We start from the raw sequence: 16616 nt of genomic DNA on the forward strand, positions 1-16616 counted from the left end.
AATGCAAAAATTTCAGCAGCAAGCACACACATGAAACGTTTAAAGGTGGGACTCATTGTTGAGTCTCATTCCCAGGTTGTCAAATACAGACGCTTTGGGTTTTAGTAAAATAAACAAAGTGGCTCGGAGTGAGTCACACAACAGGCGGCGTTCGTGCTCCCAGGTCGTTAAATACCAAAACAAATGAGACAGGACAGTTTACTATCTTTGAGCCACCGACCCAAAGCGCTGGTATTTGAGAAAGACTCAACAATCAACTGTTTCTCCAGAATGAGTGACCCCTCCTTTAATATACACAATATATAGTTGCATTTGTACATAATTATCTATTGGTAGAAATGAGCAAAAAGCTTGACCCATGGAGAACTTTGGATGTGGAAGTGTAAACATCTTTGCTAACATCTGCATGATTTCCATTTTAATGTTTAACTTGGTAGTGATTTTATTGATTATTAAAGGTACTAATTATGTTACTGGGTTGGTAGCAAGTTGCCCAGTCATCTGGACATCTTTATTATCTTTACATGAAGGAAATACAATTTTATCTTTGACATTTTCATAGTTGTCTTAACTGTAACTTAAGAGCTACATGGAGTGACATATTTTAACATTTTTCTGTTCAATATCTGTGATTCAATGATTTCATGTGAATACTTTTTATAGACACCGTATACTCAACTGGTAATTCACTAGTAAATTCATTATAGATTCTAATAAAGCGGTTGTTTTGACAGTCGTTTCCTGTTGCTTGTCACCATGTAGCAAATTGGCAATTACAGTGACAAGAGGCCTTGATGTACTTGAGCAGAAACTAGTTATAACAGGAGGCAACACTGGTTCCTTTGTGTTACTTTATTCAGATCAAGATACAGTAGTACAGCATCCCAATTATGAAGAGAATTCAAAATAAAAATAAAAAGCACAGTCTTCGTGATACAGGACAATTAACAATCAAGGTTTATTCAAGAGAACAAAATGAGAGGGGAGGAGAAGGGGACAGTGGGAGTAGTTCAGGGAAAGACAAAAGTTTCTTTTATCAACACAGACGATACATTTATTCAACCCGCCCATAACCACCCCAGCTCCCACCCCATAATAAAACATTTTGCAGCCTAACGTACACACGCTACACGTCCCCCATCCCACTTTCTTTGAAAGCATGCACTCGTTCTCCATCGTGTAGATGTTTGTAAGCAAGAATCCACAGGTGGCCAAATCGCGTGTTTGCTGACTAGTGGAGGACTTGGCATGGATTTCTGAGAAAACTGGGTGGCTCTAGGACACAAGGAGTGCCATGTTTTTTTTTTTTTTTTTTTTATCTCACGGCCCTTGCAGCTGTTGTCAATTTAGTTATAACATCCCATTAACGTCCGAGGAATAAAGTGTCCCTTACAGAACAGAACGGTGTCTCTTTACGGAACAGGACAGGTGAAAACTGTTTACCCAGGCATACTAAAAAGAAAAACACCACTGCTTATCAAAGTCATTGGCACAAAGATTAAGAGCAATGCCGAGAACATACTGCAGAAAATCACAACTGACTACAACTTCCCACCCTAGCACATCAACAAAATCACCGAGGATTTGGAGGAGGGATGATTATGAGCAACACTTTTACGACCGAGCTGGTCCCCATTACGACGGGCCGGGGTAATTCCTTTATTAGACCAATACAATCTGTGTTGCAGCAGAGAACAGTGCAGAAGGGCAGGGTAGTCTGGTATATAGAGTTGGGATAGGACACTATTTGAGATTGATTTGTACATGCAATCATTGAGCGAGTTCATCAGATTACATGCAGTAATGGACACCACATTATTTCTTTGTCAAAGCTTTGTACAGAACAATCCCGTTTAGCATTTAGGAGACACAGCAGGTTTTGTCTGGTGGGAAGAAAAAAAACACGACCGCCTACCTGCACAGACCTTTCAATCACTTCTCTGGAGAGCCACACCAGTGTCTCAGGGAAAGAGAGCAATCAGAGGGCAGATTCAGGAGGAAGCTCAGCAAATTAAACAGCTTGTTGAACCATCTGATGCTCAAAGTTTGCGCCTAGCATTGGGAGAAAGGTGCAGCAGCACCGAGAGCTAGCGTGACCCTAGGTGCTAGGTAGTGAACATAGACACGTGGTACGCTGCAATGACTGTGGCTAAAGTACAACAGCGGCCATGGATGTAAAAGGGAGGAATGTGAGAGGGGTTCTGGTTAGCGATGCCTAGCTAGTACAGTAGCACATTAGTCAGCATGCACCACTTAATGCAAATTCATCACACTTTGCCTTTGTTAAAAGCACCCATTTACAGCAAAGAGGAAGGTTAACGAAGAAGTCTGTGCTATGCCTGGACATGGTCTACCATTGGACAGTAAACAAAAGGATAAAAAGAAAAAGGATAAAACAATTGTTAACAGCTTTCTCTATACATTAACCAGTTGTTCCTGCACATCAATAAATATCTTGTAAAAGTGTTTGCGTTGCTGTTTCGGGTGGTTGTCTGGTTTAGCCATGTTGGGTTGGTTTTATGCTAGAGCCAGAACTGTGTAAAGAGGAAAAGAATAAGATGTTTTTACTACATTAAAGTTTCAAACAGGTTAAATATGATTCTTGTCATTTAAAGTTTGTATTCAGTGACAGGGGAAGACAGAAATGCTTACCACTGATAGCCTCCTGGGCAAAGTACTTGACATCCATATCTGTGTCTGTGGCCAGCTTCTCCAGCACTGGCTTCACTTCTGTTTGAAGGGCACTTTGGGACAAAGATAGACGGTGAGAATTATTAAACAGACTGTCAATGCTGGTTCTTGAAATCGCATATATTTGTGTCACTGCAGAGAGACAACATACTTGCTGTCAAGGACAGGGCCGATCTTCTGAAGGGACTTGGCCACATTGAAGCGTACGTTGGCCACCTGGTCATTGGACATCTTGAGGACCACTGGTAGCATCTGCTTAGTGGTGATGTCCTGGCCACAAGCCTCTGACAAAGCCTGAGACAAACAAAACAGGTGGTCAACAAGGCTGGCAAAAGTGAACTATGGCAACTACAAATACAAACAAATACTCATCAAAGTAACTCAAAGGAAAGCAAGATTATAGGAGATGATGCCATTGACTCACATTAATGCAGAATAGAGTAGTCATCCTATGGAGGTAATTGGGGTCATTGGCCATGCCCAGAACTTTGGGCACGATGGTGTTCTGAGCCCACTCCGCTCCAAACTTCTCCACCAGCTTCATTAGGTTACAGGTGGCAGCCTCACGGATGGCATACACTAGAGAAGTACAGTGACAACATGGTGTGTGTTACTGCTGTGCTCAAGTTGTCTCTTATCAGGCGCCAGGCAGGAGATCATGTGATGGATGTCAATGTCTTCCAGATTATATTACTCATACATGTTTACCATCTATAGTGTTGTCATCCCGATCGTCTGTATTGTAATTTTGGTCTATTCTGTACACACACACACACACACGTCTGTCCATCCTGGGAGAGGGATCCCTTTTCGGTCTTCCTAAAGTTTCTTCTATTTTTTTGGGGGACTTTTTCCCCTTATCCAAACCAAGGGTCTAAGAGTGTGTTGTATGCTGTAAAGATTGTAAAGCCCCTTGAGGCAAAATCTATGGTATTATGCTATATTAATGATAACTTCTTACAAAGTCTGTAAAGAATTTACTCAGTATGCTTGGTAAATATACTGTGACAAAATTACTAATTAAGTATCGGTATGATAGAACACCAGAAATAATGGAATGTGTATGTCATGTGAAATGTTAAAATGACAAAGAGATCTCTTTGTAACAGTGAGGGAAAGATTCTGGGCTGATTTCTGTAGTCCTGTCTTTCTTTGAAGGGCTTACGTAAGGGTGGCACAGCCCTAACCCCAGCCATAGCCAAACACACACACACACGCACACACACGCACTTATATATGGAAACTCACACCAGCAGCATTCCAATGATGTAACCCAGCTGGCCCTTTGTCCTCAATAGTGAGCGTGTGTCTCTAATTGGAAAACTCAATGTGAAGAGAACACTATACACTGTGAGTGAAAAATGTATGCAAAAGACAGTGTGCTAGGTTATGAAATGTGGCAGGGTGCATTGTGTAGCTCTATGGGTACACAATTCTGGCTCTTCCAGCATTTGAATATGAGCGATTGTCTCACTGAACTAACCCACAGAGTAACCAAAGTGGGTTTTTAAGTTACAGCATAAATACATCGCATGAAGTGCAAGTTGTGGCCTGGTGAAGTAAAGATACAGAAATTATGAGTGTAACAGAGTAGCTTAACTATCCCATGGTGAGACTGGTGACAGACATTCTTGTCACATCCATTGTACTACAGCATGTAGTTGTCTATCACATTGCTGTTTCCCTGCTCACAGCTCTAGTATACTGTACATATATATATGAGAGAGAGAGAGAGAGAGAGAGAGAGAGAGAGAGAGAGAGAGAGAGAGAGAGAGAGAGAGAGACACTCCTATTTAGCCTTTTAATAGCCTGTAAATGATGGCAGACAGCAACAGATCTCTCCCTTATGTTAACCCCCCAATTTTCACACTCACACACTCTATGCTTATCAATCCATTCCCTTCAACCACAAGCTCTTTGTTCTGGTAATATTACAGAATCAAAGTGGTAAGAGGAGACCTGTTTTCCAACTGGCCAAGCTCAGGTGTGTAAGAGCAGTGATGCTCTAAGATATGGAAAACCAAAGTCAAATGCAACAGTATTTCCAACCAATAACCTTGACACATGCAATGAAAATAGAGCAGATGTAGACAGAGCTGGATCATTTAAGAAAAAGGGCTAGTACATCATAAAATAGGCAGTGGCTGCTGCAGAGTACCAAGGGCCCAGCAAATGAAAATTATCACAACTGGAAAATGTGGGAAAGAGGGATTTGTGGGAGGTTATGGTGCTGTAATAAATGACACTAGAAAACAAGGACAATATTTGGAACTAAATCCGTATTCATTAGAGAGAAAAAAAAAAAAAAACATTGCCAAAAAAGCTGCTTACATAAGCTTCTCTGTTTAAGCAACCAATTACATAAAAACTACATACTATTTTGTGGCAGACCAAACCATAGTACATGAACCGATGAGGTCAATTTGTTCATATCTGACATGGAAAACTCATAAGAGTGCCTTACCGTGGTCAATAAGCCAGGCCATACAAAGGGTGTTGAGTTTCTCGTCAAAGAATTCCACTCCCTGGGAAAACATGGACGCAGTGTAATTAGAGCACCGTCTACAGTCAGGCCCGATAAAGTCTGTTTGTCTGAACATTTCTTATATCTCTGGTTCTACGCATGTTACTAATTAGAAAAACATATTTTATATGGGCTTCAGCTGTGTTTCTAGACTCCGTAACTCACCAGCTGTCCTGCCAACAGGGGCATGTACTCTATGATGGCGAGGCGGACCCTCCACTTCGCATCCTCTGCCAGCTCCACAATGGCTGGCAGCAGTGACTGGGAGAGCTGACGGATGCCAATCACCTCGTTCACACAGTCTAGGTTGGAGATGATGTTGAGACGCACCTCGGGGCACTGTGACAGAAAATGTATTAAGATCGACAAGTGAAACTCATCGCTCTGTGCCTTCATCACAACAAATTATTCAAATAAGTAAAATAAACATCTGGCTTCATATCAAACAACTATAGAAGATTAATCTCTCCAAAGTGAAAATGTCTTGGCTCTGGTCAAGGCAAGCCACTTTACTCACTCTAAACAAGATAGACTTCCAAGTTGGTTTTCCTACAATAATGTAACCCAGGATTATATCCAACAGCCTTAAATGGAGATCTGCTGTAAATTTGATTCGAACAGGAGATTAACTGGAAAAGCTCAACGGACCTTTTCATCCACATATTGCATGTATCACCCTGCACTATGACACTCTCAGGCAGGATTGTTAATTACGTGGGAGCAGTGGCGGCATTCAGCTCTTGAATGAATTACATGTCTGCTGAACATTCTCCATCTTGCCTCCTTTTAAAAACTGTCCTCAGACAGATGCACCTTGAATTATTGAAATTTGCAAGTCAAAGCTGTCAGTTTGGACTGTAATCTAATTAGACACTCTTGGTCTTCTGTTTGTGCTGTGAGGAAATTGGGCCATCTTTAAATAGGGCTAAGGAAAGCAATGGAAGAACAGACCACCTCAAGCAGTCCAATACATTTATATACCTTTGCGTCTACTCTGCCAAACCCATGTCTGATCTCAATAGGCAAATTAATGTCATGGAAATGTGTCCTTTGGGCAATATGTGACTGGGCTATCGTTTGATGAGCCATTAGAAGAAGAATGTGTGAGGACATTCTCCAGCTAAAATCCAGCTCAACTTTTTACTTTATGCAGACCCAACACACACTCTGTACAATGTTACTGTTAACAGCTCCAGAAACAAATAATTTCTAATACTGAAAGTCACAAAAATAACAAGTTCAATTGCAGACAAACTGATGAAAGATGTCCGAAGACATTGCAAAAAAATCATCTGTGCAACATGTGCTGCTGGGACCGTAGCTTTACTCAAGCTACTTTAACCAGTAAATACCTACATTTACTACTGTACATACAATCAAAATGCATCAAGCAAAAACCTTAAATAGTTGCACTGCGTCCATCTTTTCATTATTCTTCTCTCTAGACACAGCAATTCAGTCTTCTAATTGTAAGGTCTCAGTCTGGCTGTCAACTGTATGAATCATCCTCCTACCCAGCCGTGTATATCTAGTGGCTGCGGCTAAGTGGCTTTACCCCTTCTCAGACATGCTGATCACTAAAGGCTAAAGAAGTTGGTCGATCTCAGACACTTCACAGGAAGCTTTTGCTGTGAATGTTACCAAACTAAGCACTGCCTTGAGGATTTTCAAAGCCAGCTGTGTAAAATCTAACAGAGAAATTGGGGCCCACGATTACAAGTCTGTATTTCCTTTACCTCGTCCTTGAGCTGAGCCAGGAAGAGAGGCAGCAAGTGCTCTATTGTGTTGTCCTTGCCCAGGATGGTTGAAAGGCCCATAATGACTGAGGCCAGAGCTGACTTCACATGCTGGTTGGTGTCCGAAACAAGTTCCTGGAGACAGAGAGATCAGCACAAATAAACAGCTAAGACAGAGAGTACGTAAATAAACATCAAGACTACTGCTATGGGTCATATTCACAACACACTACGCACAAGTCGATTATAGCCTGCCTTTCTGTAAATACACAGCAAAATGGACTTAATTCTAGTGCAGGCAAAAGGCATTCATTGCCGTTAACTACTGTAGGTGGAATAACTTCAAAAATGCTGTTGACAGAAACAGAAATGGCATAAAATAAACCAAGGGCACAGAAATGCCTGTTATCCTATCAGGTTCACTGATTATATCAAACAGAAGTGCACCAACCAATATCTACCAGCTATGGTAGAAACTTCAATTTCAATTTTGCAATAACATACAATTTTATTAGCGACATGCTTATTATTATTATTATATGAAGTTTTCACAGCTTTGTAAGTTTGCGTGTTCGTTTGTTGCTACCTCTATAGCTTTGTTCCACTGATATGTTGACAGGATAAACAAATATCTTTCATGACAATGATCTGTCCCTTTGTTAGATCTGGACAAATTTTGTCCAAAGATTCAGGAATTTCAATGCATGCCTACATGTACTGCCTCTACCATTAGTGACCTTAAAATCTACTGATAATGATATAAGATTTTTTAATCAGTTACACTACAGCTGAATTTATTGTTGAACAAAAACGACAACAGTGCCACCTGCTGTTCAAAATATGACCAACACTGGCAGACAGACGCAATGTCTTACCCTGTCTTTTGTAACCAGCACACAAAACATCAGCTTAATAGCCACTGAAGGTTAGGGTTACTTTAATAGGCATCTTTTGATATCTAAAAGTTGGCTGCTTCTTGTAGTCAGACCATTTTTCCCTTTTTTTGTGTGTGTGGATCTGAATGCTGTGTCAGTTTAGAGCAGTGGAAACATTTACATTCCTGAACATGTATCTATTGTGTCATCCAAGGATCTTGTTAATGGCTTTGTGTTTACAACTTGGTTCTTATTGACATAGTTTGGGCCAGTTTAAAACTTTTTACTCAACTGCTGAGATCTGTGAAAAATGGTCATGCAAGCAATGTGGAGCTTGTAAACAAACCCAGTTTTACCACAGTTGCAAAAGAAAATGGAGGCTAATGTAAAAATTAAAACTGTAAATGTGAACTCAATTTTAACAGAGCAGCTTTCTGCTTAAACTTAAACTTTAACCAACTGTAGCTATTATGAGCAGACTGAGTTTTACCACATTTGAGATATTAGCAACTAAGGTTTGTAAATAAAATATTAGTATCAAGAGATTAAGAATAAGACCAAGTTGTAAAAACAACACAGTTTCCATTGAAGAGAACGTCACAACACCACATGTCTGCATAAACGCTTTGGGGAAGACTATAAAAAGATAACCCTAATCCTTCTCCATGCTTAATCACTCATAGCAAATCAAAGTGTTTTTTGTTCAATTGAGAAGTAAGCACCAGAGAAATATCACGATGTGGCAGGCAGGTTTATTTTTTACCTTGACACAGGGCAGAATGTGAGTCATGATGATTTGCTCACGACTGTCCTCTGGGAGGTTCTCACAGAATTCTAAAGAAAGGAAGAAGAGTACACTGTCAATAAAATATGGAACAGACTAGACAAGAAGTTTAAGGACGTTCAATTTAACCCATGAAAAGCATGTCCCCCTCAGGAATTAAGGTTTTAAATCAGTCATTATTTTAATCACCTTTGACTTTGTTGGCTGCAGCAGCACGGACCTCAGCTTCACAGTCCTTCAGAAGATTTTGGAAGGCTGGGACCAGATCATTTTTGGTGATCTCTGGCCCTACCGCTTTCTGGAGCTACATTCAGAGAGAAATCGATATGTTAATATACAAATAACGATGTTAACGATTGGGAAAATATCAATACAAAAAGATAGTATGGATTGTAGAGCATAATCAAAAATAAAAGGGGGTAATAAAAGATACATAAACAGGTGACATAACTATGATGACTACATTAGTGTCTAAAGTCATTTTTTTACCCCACCAGTACAACTACAATGTTAGATTTTCATGTAAAAGATAAAGATCAAATTAATGTCATTAAGTTTGAGAATGTGTCTCTACCTTTAAGCATGCACAGAAATGTCTGCCATTAACTCACATATGCATTCACAAGCGTAAGTCATGAATGCATTACAACAGCCTGCTTAAGCATTCTGAGTAAGAGAAACACAGTTATGGGTACTCTACTCTAACATTAAGTGGGTTACTGTGTCATATAAAGATCTTGCAGTGTTATTTTTGTAAACTGTTATATTTGGTGCCAATATAACAGGCTGGAACTATAGTGAGTACTCTTAATGCTAAAAACGAAATGCTGAGATTTTAAAAAGGCGCCCACATGAACCTTTTAATCACGTTGTCAAATAGATGTTTTAGCCATCACACACATCAACATTAAGTTTGTAGACATAATCCCTATGCATGAACTTCAAATTTCTTTAAAAAACAGCCATAATGAACAGTGGTGAAATACCATCATATCATTGGACCCAGTTCAGAGATGGGCCTGGGAAATGATTTGCCAAGCATGGCACACAATTATAAAAAAGGAATGGGAATCAGTGCACCCAACTGTCAAACTGGGGGAAATTACAGCTTTCAACAAATTAAAACTGTCTTACATGTTGAATGTTAGCTATCGAGCTAATCACCAATACACTCAAGATTCACAAGGGGCTGTTGAGTTATGACAGTGTGCCAAGCCAGCAACTTGACTATGAGGACAGGACTTGTGAGATGCCACATGCAGTCAGAGGCCAGTGGCTGTTTATCAAGACATAGCTCCAGTGTGAAAAACCTCTGTATACAGAAGAGTATTGTGTGATATGCACATCTGATTTATAAGAGCCTACAAGTGTAATTTCACACACATGACTGCTAAACCACTGAATTACATTACATACAATTTGTACTAAATAAAATTAAATGTCTTCTTATACATGTCCTCTGTCCTTCTTGATCTATGAAAATGTTAACATCTGCACAAAAGCACATTTGCCAGTACAGTGCTCTATTCAGCAATAATCTCACTAAAAAGAACATATGCAACAGTAAAGCACACAAATTTAAATAACAAAAGAACTAAAACTGTGACATTTGCAAAGGTCGAGGCACCAGCACTCTGGAAGTACTTGCTGCAGCCTGACTCAGGCTTCAACATTATCTAAGAGTCAAAATGGGACAATACTTCAGTGCTACAAAACATCCATTTTCATTGATCTCTAAAATAGGCACTGATTCAAGAATACGTCAGAGATTTTAACATAAAATTTGGCAGAAAAAAAAAAAGATGTGGGCTGCTTACCTCAGAGAACTTGTCAGCCACCATGTAGCGGACCCTCCAGGATTTGTCTTCTGCAGCCTGGCGCAGGGTTGGCATCACCAGTGTCTCCAGGTCCTCCTGGGGCAGCAGAGTGGCAATGCTGACACAAGCCTCCACTGCAAGCAGCCGCACTGAGTCCTGATGGAAAAAGGGAAAGGGATCAGTTAGGCCATCCCTGGGTTTAACAAGGATGCAAAACACAGAGTGCAACAGCAGTTTAGATTAAGAAGAAGAAAAGTGCTCATACCTGCTCATCAGAAGCCAGAGCAGTGAAGAGGGAAATGATGTCACTTTTTACATAATCCAGCTCCAAGACTTTGGCAAACTCCCCCAGTTTAGATGCTGCAGCACGACGCACCATAGGAGTGTCATCTGAGCACAAGGTGCGGAAATGCCTAGAAACCACCACAAACAAACATTTTATTTTAAAGACACAATATTGACTGCAGAACCAAACAAAAGCAAAAAATGATTTCAAAGCACTTTAAGAAGTGTTTCACTTCCTTAAGAAGCAACTTACTGACGGATCTCAGCCTTGACAGTGCTGGAAACACGGGGATAACAAACACTAAAGAGGCCGCAGGCAGACGTGCGAGAAGTGAACCAGTCACCACTGGCCAGCCGCTTGACCAAAGGCTCAAAATGGACCTCCAGATCAACTGGAGAGTGCTCCTGAGAGATCTTCCGCAGGGACTCCACAGCTTTATCCCTGACTACTGTCTCCTCAACTGTAGCAAGGCTCTCCAGGGGAGGCTGTGTATCAAGAAGGAACAAGGTTAGATAGGAGTATAGTCAACCCTTTCACCCCTACAAAACATTGGGATGTGTAGGTAGTTTTTAAATACTTCAAATATATGTACAGGTGGAGGACAACGTCAATAAATGTACACTCTTCCTTGCTAATGTTATAATAAAATGAGTAATGTCTATATATGCACACACAATACAGCCAGACAAGGGTTTTCACTCAGAGAGTCAAGTAATTTCAGAAATGTCAAAAACAATGCAGCCTTGCAGCTATTTTACTGTCTAAGTGGTCACAGCATGCCTCAGCTTATGCCTCAGCCAATAACTATTAAAAACAATATCTGTATCTTTGCATTATGTAACATATACTATAGATAACTTGACATTTACAACGGACACAGCAGTAAATTGCGTTTACAACATGGACTTGAATGACTTTGAAGGCTTTTTGTCACTACTTAATAAGAAGGGAAGCACATATTTAACATATTTAAATCAACTCTCCGGTGACTTACCAAGAGACAGTGGACATACTCCGGCCCTCCCACCAACATAGTGAAATTGCCAAGCTGCTCAGCCAAGGCCAAGAGCACCTCATCTTCATCATAGATGGTGTCTAAGGGACGACAGAAAGACTTGTGAAAAACTTGTTGACATATACCATATTTCGCAACACCGATGTCAAAACTGCTGTATCAGACATCAGGTGATTTTAACGACACAGGTGGTTGACTTTATTACCTGTGAGGAAAGGAAGGAGCTCCGTGCGAGTCCTCTCAACACCGAGGGCCAGAGCAATAGTGGACAGCTTCTTGATGCTGTTCAGCCGTAACTGCACACAAAATGGACGTAAGTGAAGTCAGGCATTCCCAATAAAGTGTTGACACATTTTATAAGAAGCGTCAACGAGTAACACCGACCCTCGCTATAAGTAAACTGTATTGGACAAGTATTTCTATCACTTTCTCGGCTACGGTCCGCGGCTAACGCTAGCTAACGTTAATCAGCGGTTCATTTGAGCGATGCACTCACGCTAAACTAGCTGAATTTAAATGTTAGCTCTACAATAATTGACGAGACACATGAAACAGGCTCACAACAGTTAGCTCTGCCCGCTGCGGCCTTGAACGCCCCGCTGTTGTGATTGCTAATTTTAACATTAGTCCATTAGCTAGCATGAAGCTGGCTACAAACGATGCGATATTAGCGCTAGTAGCTAAACCGATGACCTGGTTGGCTTACCCTAATTACTGACATTACATTTTGAGTTGATACACCGACCGAACATTACTCTGGATTAACAATAAACGTCGTAAATCATGACAGCAAACCCCGATCAATTGGCACGTCAGGGTGCGCCCGGTAGAAAATTCCCGATAGGCCTTGACCGGGAACGTTAGCTTAGCATTTGTGCCAGTTGGCTTGGTAATCAGATACACGAGTGAGAAAAACACGACAAAAAACGGCTTCGCTGCACTTTACAACACAAACAACGATTTAAATCGAAGATAGAGTTACTACCTGAACGTCCTCATTTCGCAGCTCGTCAATGAGGACGGCGATAGGGTAGAGAGAGTCGTCTCCATCAGCTCCTGCCATTTTGGATAATATTGCAGTTACCGAATGGCGCTGTTGTGCTGCACTACGGGGTTTCTGCCAGAGAAGAGCGGCTGCAGGGCCCTCCCTCCTCCGCTGCTGCCTTCAAGGGTCCGCCGAGAAAACCGCCATCCAACAACTCTCGTTTAACAGGTTACACCAAACAACAAAAGTACTCGAACAAACTAAACGTCCAGTAATACAAGAACGTCGAAGCTGTCTAGTACATGAATTAACCCAGTGGTTAAAAATGTTAAAGTGATACATTCTCTATTCACAGCCAATGTCCTGAATTAAGCTTGTTAAGATTTAGTATATTCGTATTTTACCATCACAATATTTACACCAAACGTCCATAGTGTAATGAACATATAAAGTAAATAAATATTCAATAACTAAAATTACAGTTATATAACAGTGTGATCCCAATTGTTCCATATCAATATACACAAAAACAACATTGTTTTTTATGATTATTATTATTAGTAGTAGTAGTGAGTAGCAGTGGTAGTAGTAGTACTCAGTTAGAGATATTAAAGGAGATAGAGAAATGTTTCCATCTGACTAAAATGTCTTCTTTATGTCTGGCTTTGCTTAGATCACTACAAGTTTTCTAACTAATAAAATTCAAATATATCGCCCTTTACAGTGTACAGAGTAGACTATATCATCGATTGGACACAACAAAAACAGCATCAACAGCTGGGAGCTATTATTAGAGGCAGTGGAAGGCTACATGCTAACAGAGAAATGTATGACTAAGACAAATAAATAAAAATACAATAGAAATAAAAATACAATAGAATTAAAATATAAACTAGGGTTAGAGTTTGGAAAGGAAGGGAAACTGAAGAAAAAATTAGTAAATTTGTATTTACAAATGAAATATTTATGTATATGTACAATATAAATGCAAATTAGTTGTACAAAGAATGAGGTATTGGCGGGGTGGGTAGTGCTGTATTGGCGCCACAGACAGAGGGCGGTGAGTGTTTAGTTTTGAAGTATGAAAGCTATGTGGGTGAAGAACGTTTTCTTTTATTTTGAAAAACGACAAACCGGATGTTTTACACTTCTTCCGGCTTGTGTGTCGAAGCCGGCCAAGATGGCGTCCCAACAGCAGCAGCCCGGTGGGCCGATGTCTCAACCCGGATTACAGCAGTCTGCTTCACTACAACAACAACAACAGCAACTGAGCCAACAGCAGGACTTTGATCCAGTTCATAGATTTAAAATGCTTATTCCACAGCTGAAGGAGAGTCTGCAGGTAATTGTGGCGCATCGGAAATACCCGAAACATCTGGTGACAATAGCTAAAGTCAAATTACTGTACGTTCACAAATGGATTAAATGTTTCTAGAAATGTGCTTTAAACGTGTCGCTTTATTTTTTTATTTTCAGAACTTAATGAAGATCGCATCCCTGAATTTGGCCCATAACACCACAATTGACAACGGCATGTAAGTTGAGTTGCCTGTTTTTTTTTTGGGGGGGGGTGCTGAAGAAAGATGTTTCTGCCAGCCAGGTGTCAACAGATTTGTGATGTGTTTTTTATTTCTTCTGGTTTAGCAAAAGCAGCGACACCTCTGTGCAGCGCTTTGACAAAAGCCTAGAAGAATTTTATGCTCTCTGCGATCAACTGGAGCTGTGTTTGGTGAGTCTTTAACACAACACACACACGTAAATAAATAAATAAATAAAAACAATATATTGTTATGGAGAACTGATATGTTCTTTTATTGGATACAGGCGTTCATTGGTTACCACCAGTGATATCATATTTTACTTCTATTATTTATTTTTATTTATTATTTCAACTGTTTAAATATTTGAAGTCTCTGTTTTTGTGAATATGAAATTAAAGTTCAACCCTTTTTAAAGATATTATTTAAGATAGAAGGAGTGAGTCACCATCCTTTAAGGAACTGCCAACCAACCTCAACACGAGGATTTAGCTGATTTCTAACTTGTCTCTGGCAGTTTGTCCAATATGGAAAAGCTTTTGAATGAATGCAGTAGAGTGAAGCATTGCTATAACAGAATTTTGATGAATGCAGTAATGTGCAAACTGCAATGGTGTGTGTGTGTGTGTGTGTGTGTGTGTGTGTGTGTGTGTGTGTGTGTGTGTGGTATATACTCTTTGTTTATGTCTAAACCTATTTCTTTTAGCAGCCTGTCCAGCAAAGAATAAACGGCCTGTGTTTTTTAGTTCACCCACAAATGGGCCAGCAGTATTTGCACATTGTCACTTAACCTCTGCTGCTAGACTTCAGGCAGTACAGATTGTTATGAAAATAACATTAGCCACAGGCAGCACAGCGGTTACAGCAAGAAGGTCCTTGGATTGATTCCTGGCGGGTGCAGGGCCTTTTTGTGTGGAGTTTGCATGTTCTCCCTGTGTTTGTGTGTCTTTACTCTCGGTTCTCAAGTTTCTCCCACCATCAGAAAACATGTACGCTGGTATAATTCTCCAGTCAGTGCCCTCGACCAGTCGGTCACTGCTCCTAATACTAAGGAGGGGTCAAATGCAGAGAATGAACTTCCCTACTGGGATTAATACAGGATAACTTGGCTAAGAAGAGATGTCGATTTTGCAATCAATACTGGCCCACAGACGGGTGAGACAGCTACATAATGAATATTATTATAAGTACAAGTATTTCTTATTCCTTACTCGATCCACTCATGATAATTGGACAATTATGTCATGCCTTTGCCATCTTAGGCATGAGGGGATTTAGAAGTGGGTATACTCAATGCAGACTGAAAAATAAGTAGGTAGGTAGCCTGTACTACACCACTTCATCAAGAGTGAGATAGTCCTTTTGAAGAATTTCATCAGCAGTTGTTTGAATCAAGTTTTTTCATTGTGATTGAGAGGCTTTTCAAAAAATGTTGTTGGTCAAACCTCCCCTGTATGTGTAACACATGCCTCATATACTGTATCTATATGCAAAATATATCATACAAACTCACGTCTTTACCCCTCTGTGCAGCGCCTGGCATACGAGTGCCTCTCCCAGAGCATTGACAGCGCCAAACATTCACCCAACCTGGTCCCAACAGCCACCAAGCCAGACACAGTGCAGACGGAGTCCATGTCTTATGCCCAATACCTCGGCATGATCAAGTCTCAGATTTCCTGCGCCAAAGATATCCACAACGCTTTGCTGGAGTGTTCCAAGAAGATTGCAGGAAAGGGACAGCCTCAGGGAATCATGTAGACCTGGACCTGACTACCCCAACTCTTTTTGCATCTGATGGCATTTTTGTGCGAGATGATGGATTTCATATTTGGCACTGCCCCATATTCAGAACTTAGTTTTTGCGCTACATTGGTCAAGATGCTGTTTTATTTCTCAAGATCCTGTATATTTGTTTTTTCTGTTGTTTGTTTTGTTATGTTTCTTATAAACACGCTGTGTAAATATTTCTGACAATAAGTCCTGTTGTAAGATGACCAGCAGGTGGTGGCAGAGTTGTAACTGCCAACTCAATATTCACAAGTCTTTTTGTAGCTTATTTGTATTGAAAATTAAAACCTTTCTACTGATTATGTTTCTCATTATTCAAGATGGACACAGGAACCCGTCTGATGAGGATGTAATGTTAGAGAATGACTCATAAAACCAAAATGGCATCGGCTGCGGATGTAGGTGCTATCCAGACTATATATAGGAAGATTATCTAACAGCAAAGACTTATTTGTTAGTGTGTAAAGGCAGATTAGCAAACATAGTTTAATTTGACTATTTTGTCCTGAGATTTAATACTGGAAGTTGTAAAAGGGAAGAAAATGTCAGACTTTATAGTATAGAGGCAGTAGAA

General features: G+C 40.3%; 2 protein-coding genes across 2 annotated transcripts; one reads left to right on the forward strand and one right to left on the reverse strand.

Annotated features, from left to right (window-relative positions):
- Positions 1 to 833: 833 nt before the first annotated feature.
- ppp2r1bb (protein phosphatase 2, regulatory subunit A, beta b) lies at positions 834 to 12860 on the reverse strand. The gene is made up of 15 exons (XM_051399177.1): positions 12714 to 12860; positions 11934 to 12024; positions 11708 to 11808; positions 10966 to 11198; positions 10693 to 10840; positions 10428 to 10583; positions 8800 to 8914; positions 8590 to 8660; positions 6952 to 7086; positions 5381 to 5554; positions 5156 to 5216; positions 3116 to 3270; positions 2843 to 2985; positions 2653 to 2744; positions 834 to 2534 (listed from the first exon to the last, which is right to left on the reverse strand). The coding sequence occupies exons 1-15, from the start codon at positions 12789 to 12791 to the stop codon at positions 2518 to 2520; spliced, it is 1770 nt and encodes a 589-aa protein (XP_051255137.1). The 5' UTR covers positions 12792 to 12860; the 3' UTR covers positions 834 to 2517.
- med29 (mediator complex subunit 29) lies at positions 11913 to 16342 on the forward strand. The gene is made up of 5 exons (XM_051399186.1): positions 11913 to 12041; positions 13885 to 14055; positions 14190 to 14248; positions 14358 to 14442; positions 15785 to 16342. Exons 1-5 carry the CDS (start codon positions 12036 to 12038, stop codon positions 16010 to 16012), a joined length of 549 nt encoding a protein of 182 aa, XP_051255146.1. The 5' UTR covers positions 11913 to 12035; the 3' UTR covers positions 16013 to 16342.
- The last annotated feature ends 274 nt before the right edge of the window (positions 16343 to 16616 follow it).

Source organism: Dicentrarchus labrax, unplaced genomic scaffold, assembly GCF_905237075.1.
Source record: "Dicentrarchus labrax unplaced genomic scaffold, dlabrax2021, whole genome shotgun sequence".
Classification (NCBI taxonomy): domain Eukaryota; kingdom Metazoa; phylum Chordata; class Actinopteri; family Moronidae; genus Dicentrarchus; species Dicentrarchus labrax.

Bases quoted from the DNA above. Each gene is read 5' to 3' on its own strand.
- ppp2r1bb (XM_051399177.1), bottom strand. From the start codon at position 12,791: ATGGCAGGAGCTGATGGAGACGACTCTCTCTACCCTATCGCCGTCCTC. The intron at 11,809-11,933 runs GTAATAAAGTCA...GTCGTCCCTTAG, and splicing joins GCTCCTTCCTTTCCTCACAG to ACACCATCTATGATGAAGAT. The intron at 2,986-3,115 runs GTGAGTCAATGG...TGTTTGTCTCAG, and splicing joins CTACTCTATTCTGCATTAAT to GCTTTGTCAGAGGCTTGTGG.
- med29 (XM_051399186.1), top strand. The intron at 14,056-14,189 runs GTAATTGTGGCG...TTTTATTTTCAG, and splicing joins AGCTGAAGGAGAGTCTGCAG to AACTTAATGAAGATCGCATC. The intron at 14,443-15,784 runs GTGAGTCTTTAA...CCCTCTGTGCAG, and splicing joins ATCAACTGGAGCTGTGTTTG to CGCCTGGCATACGAGTGCCT.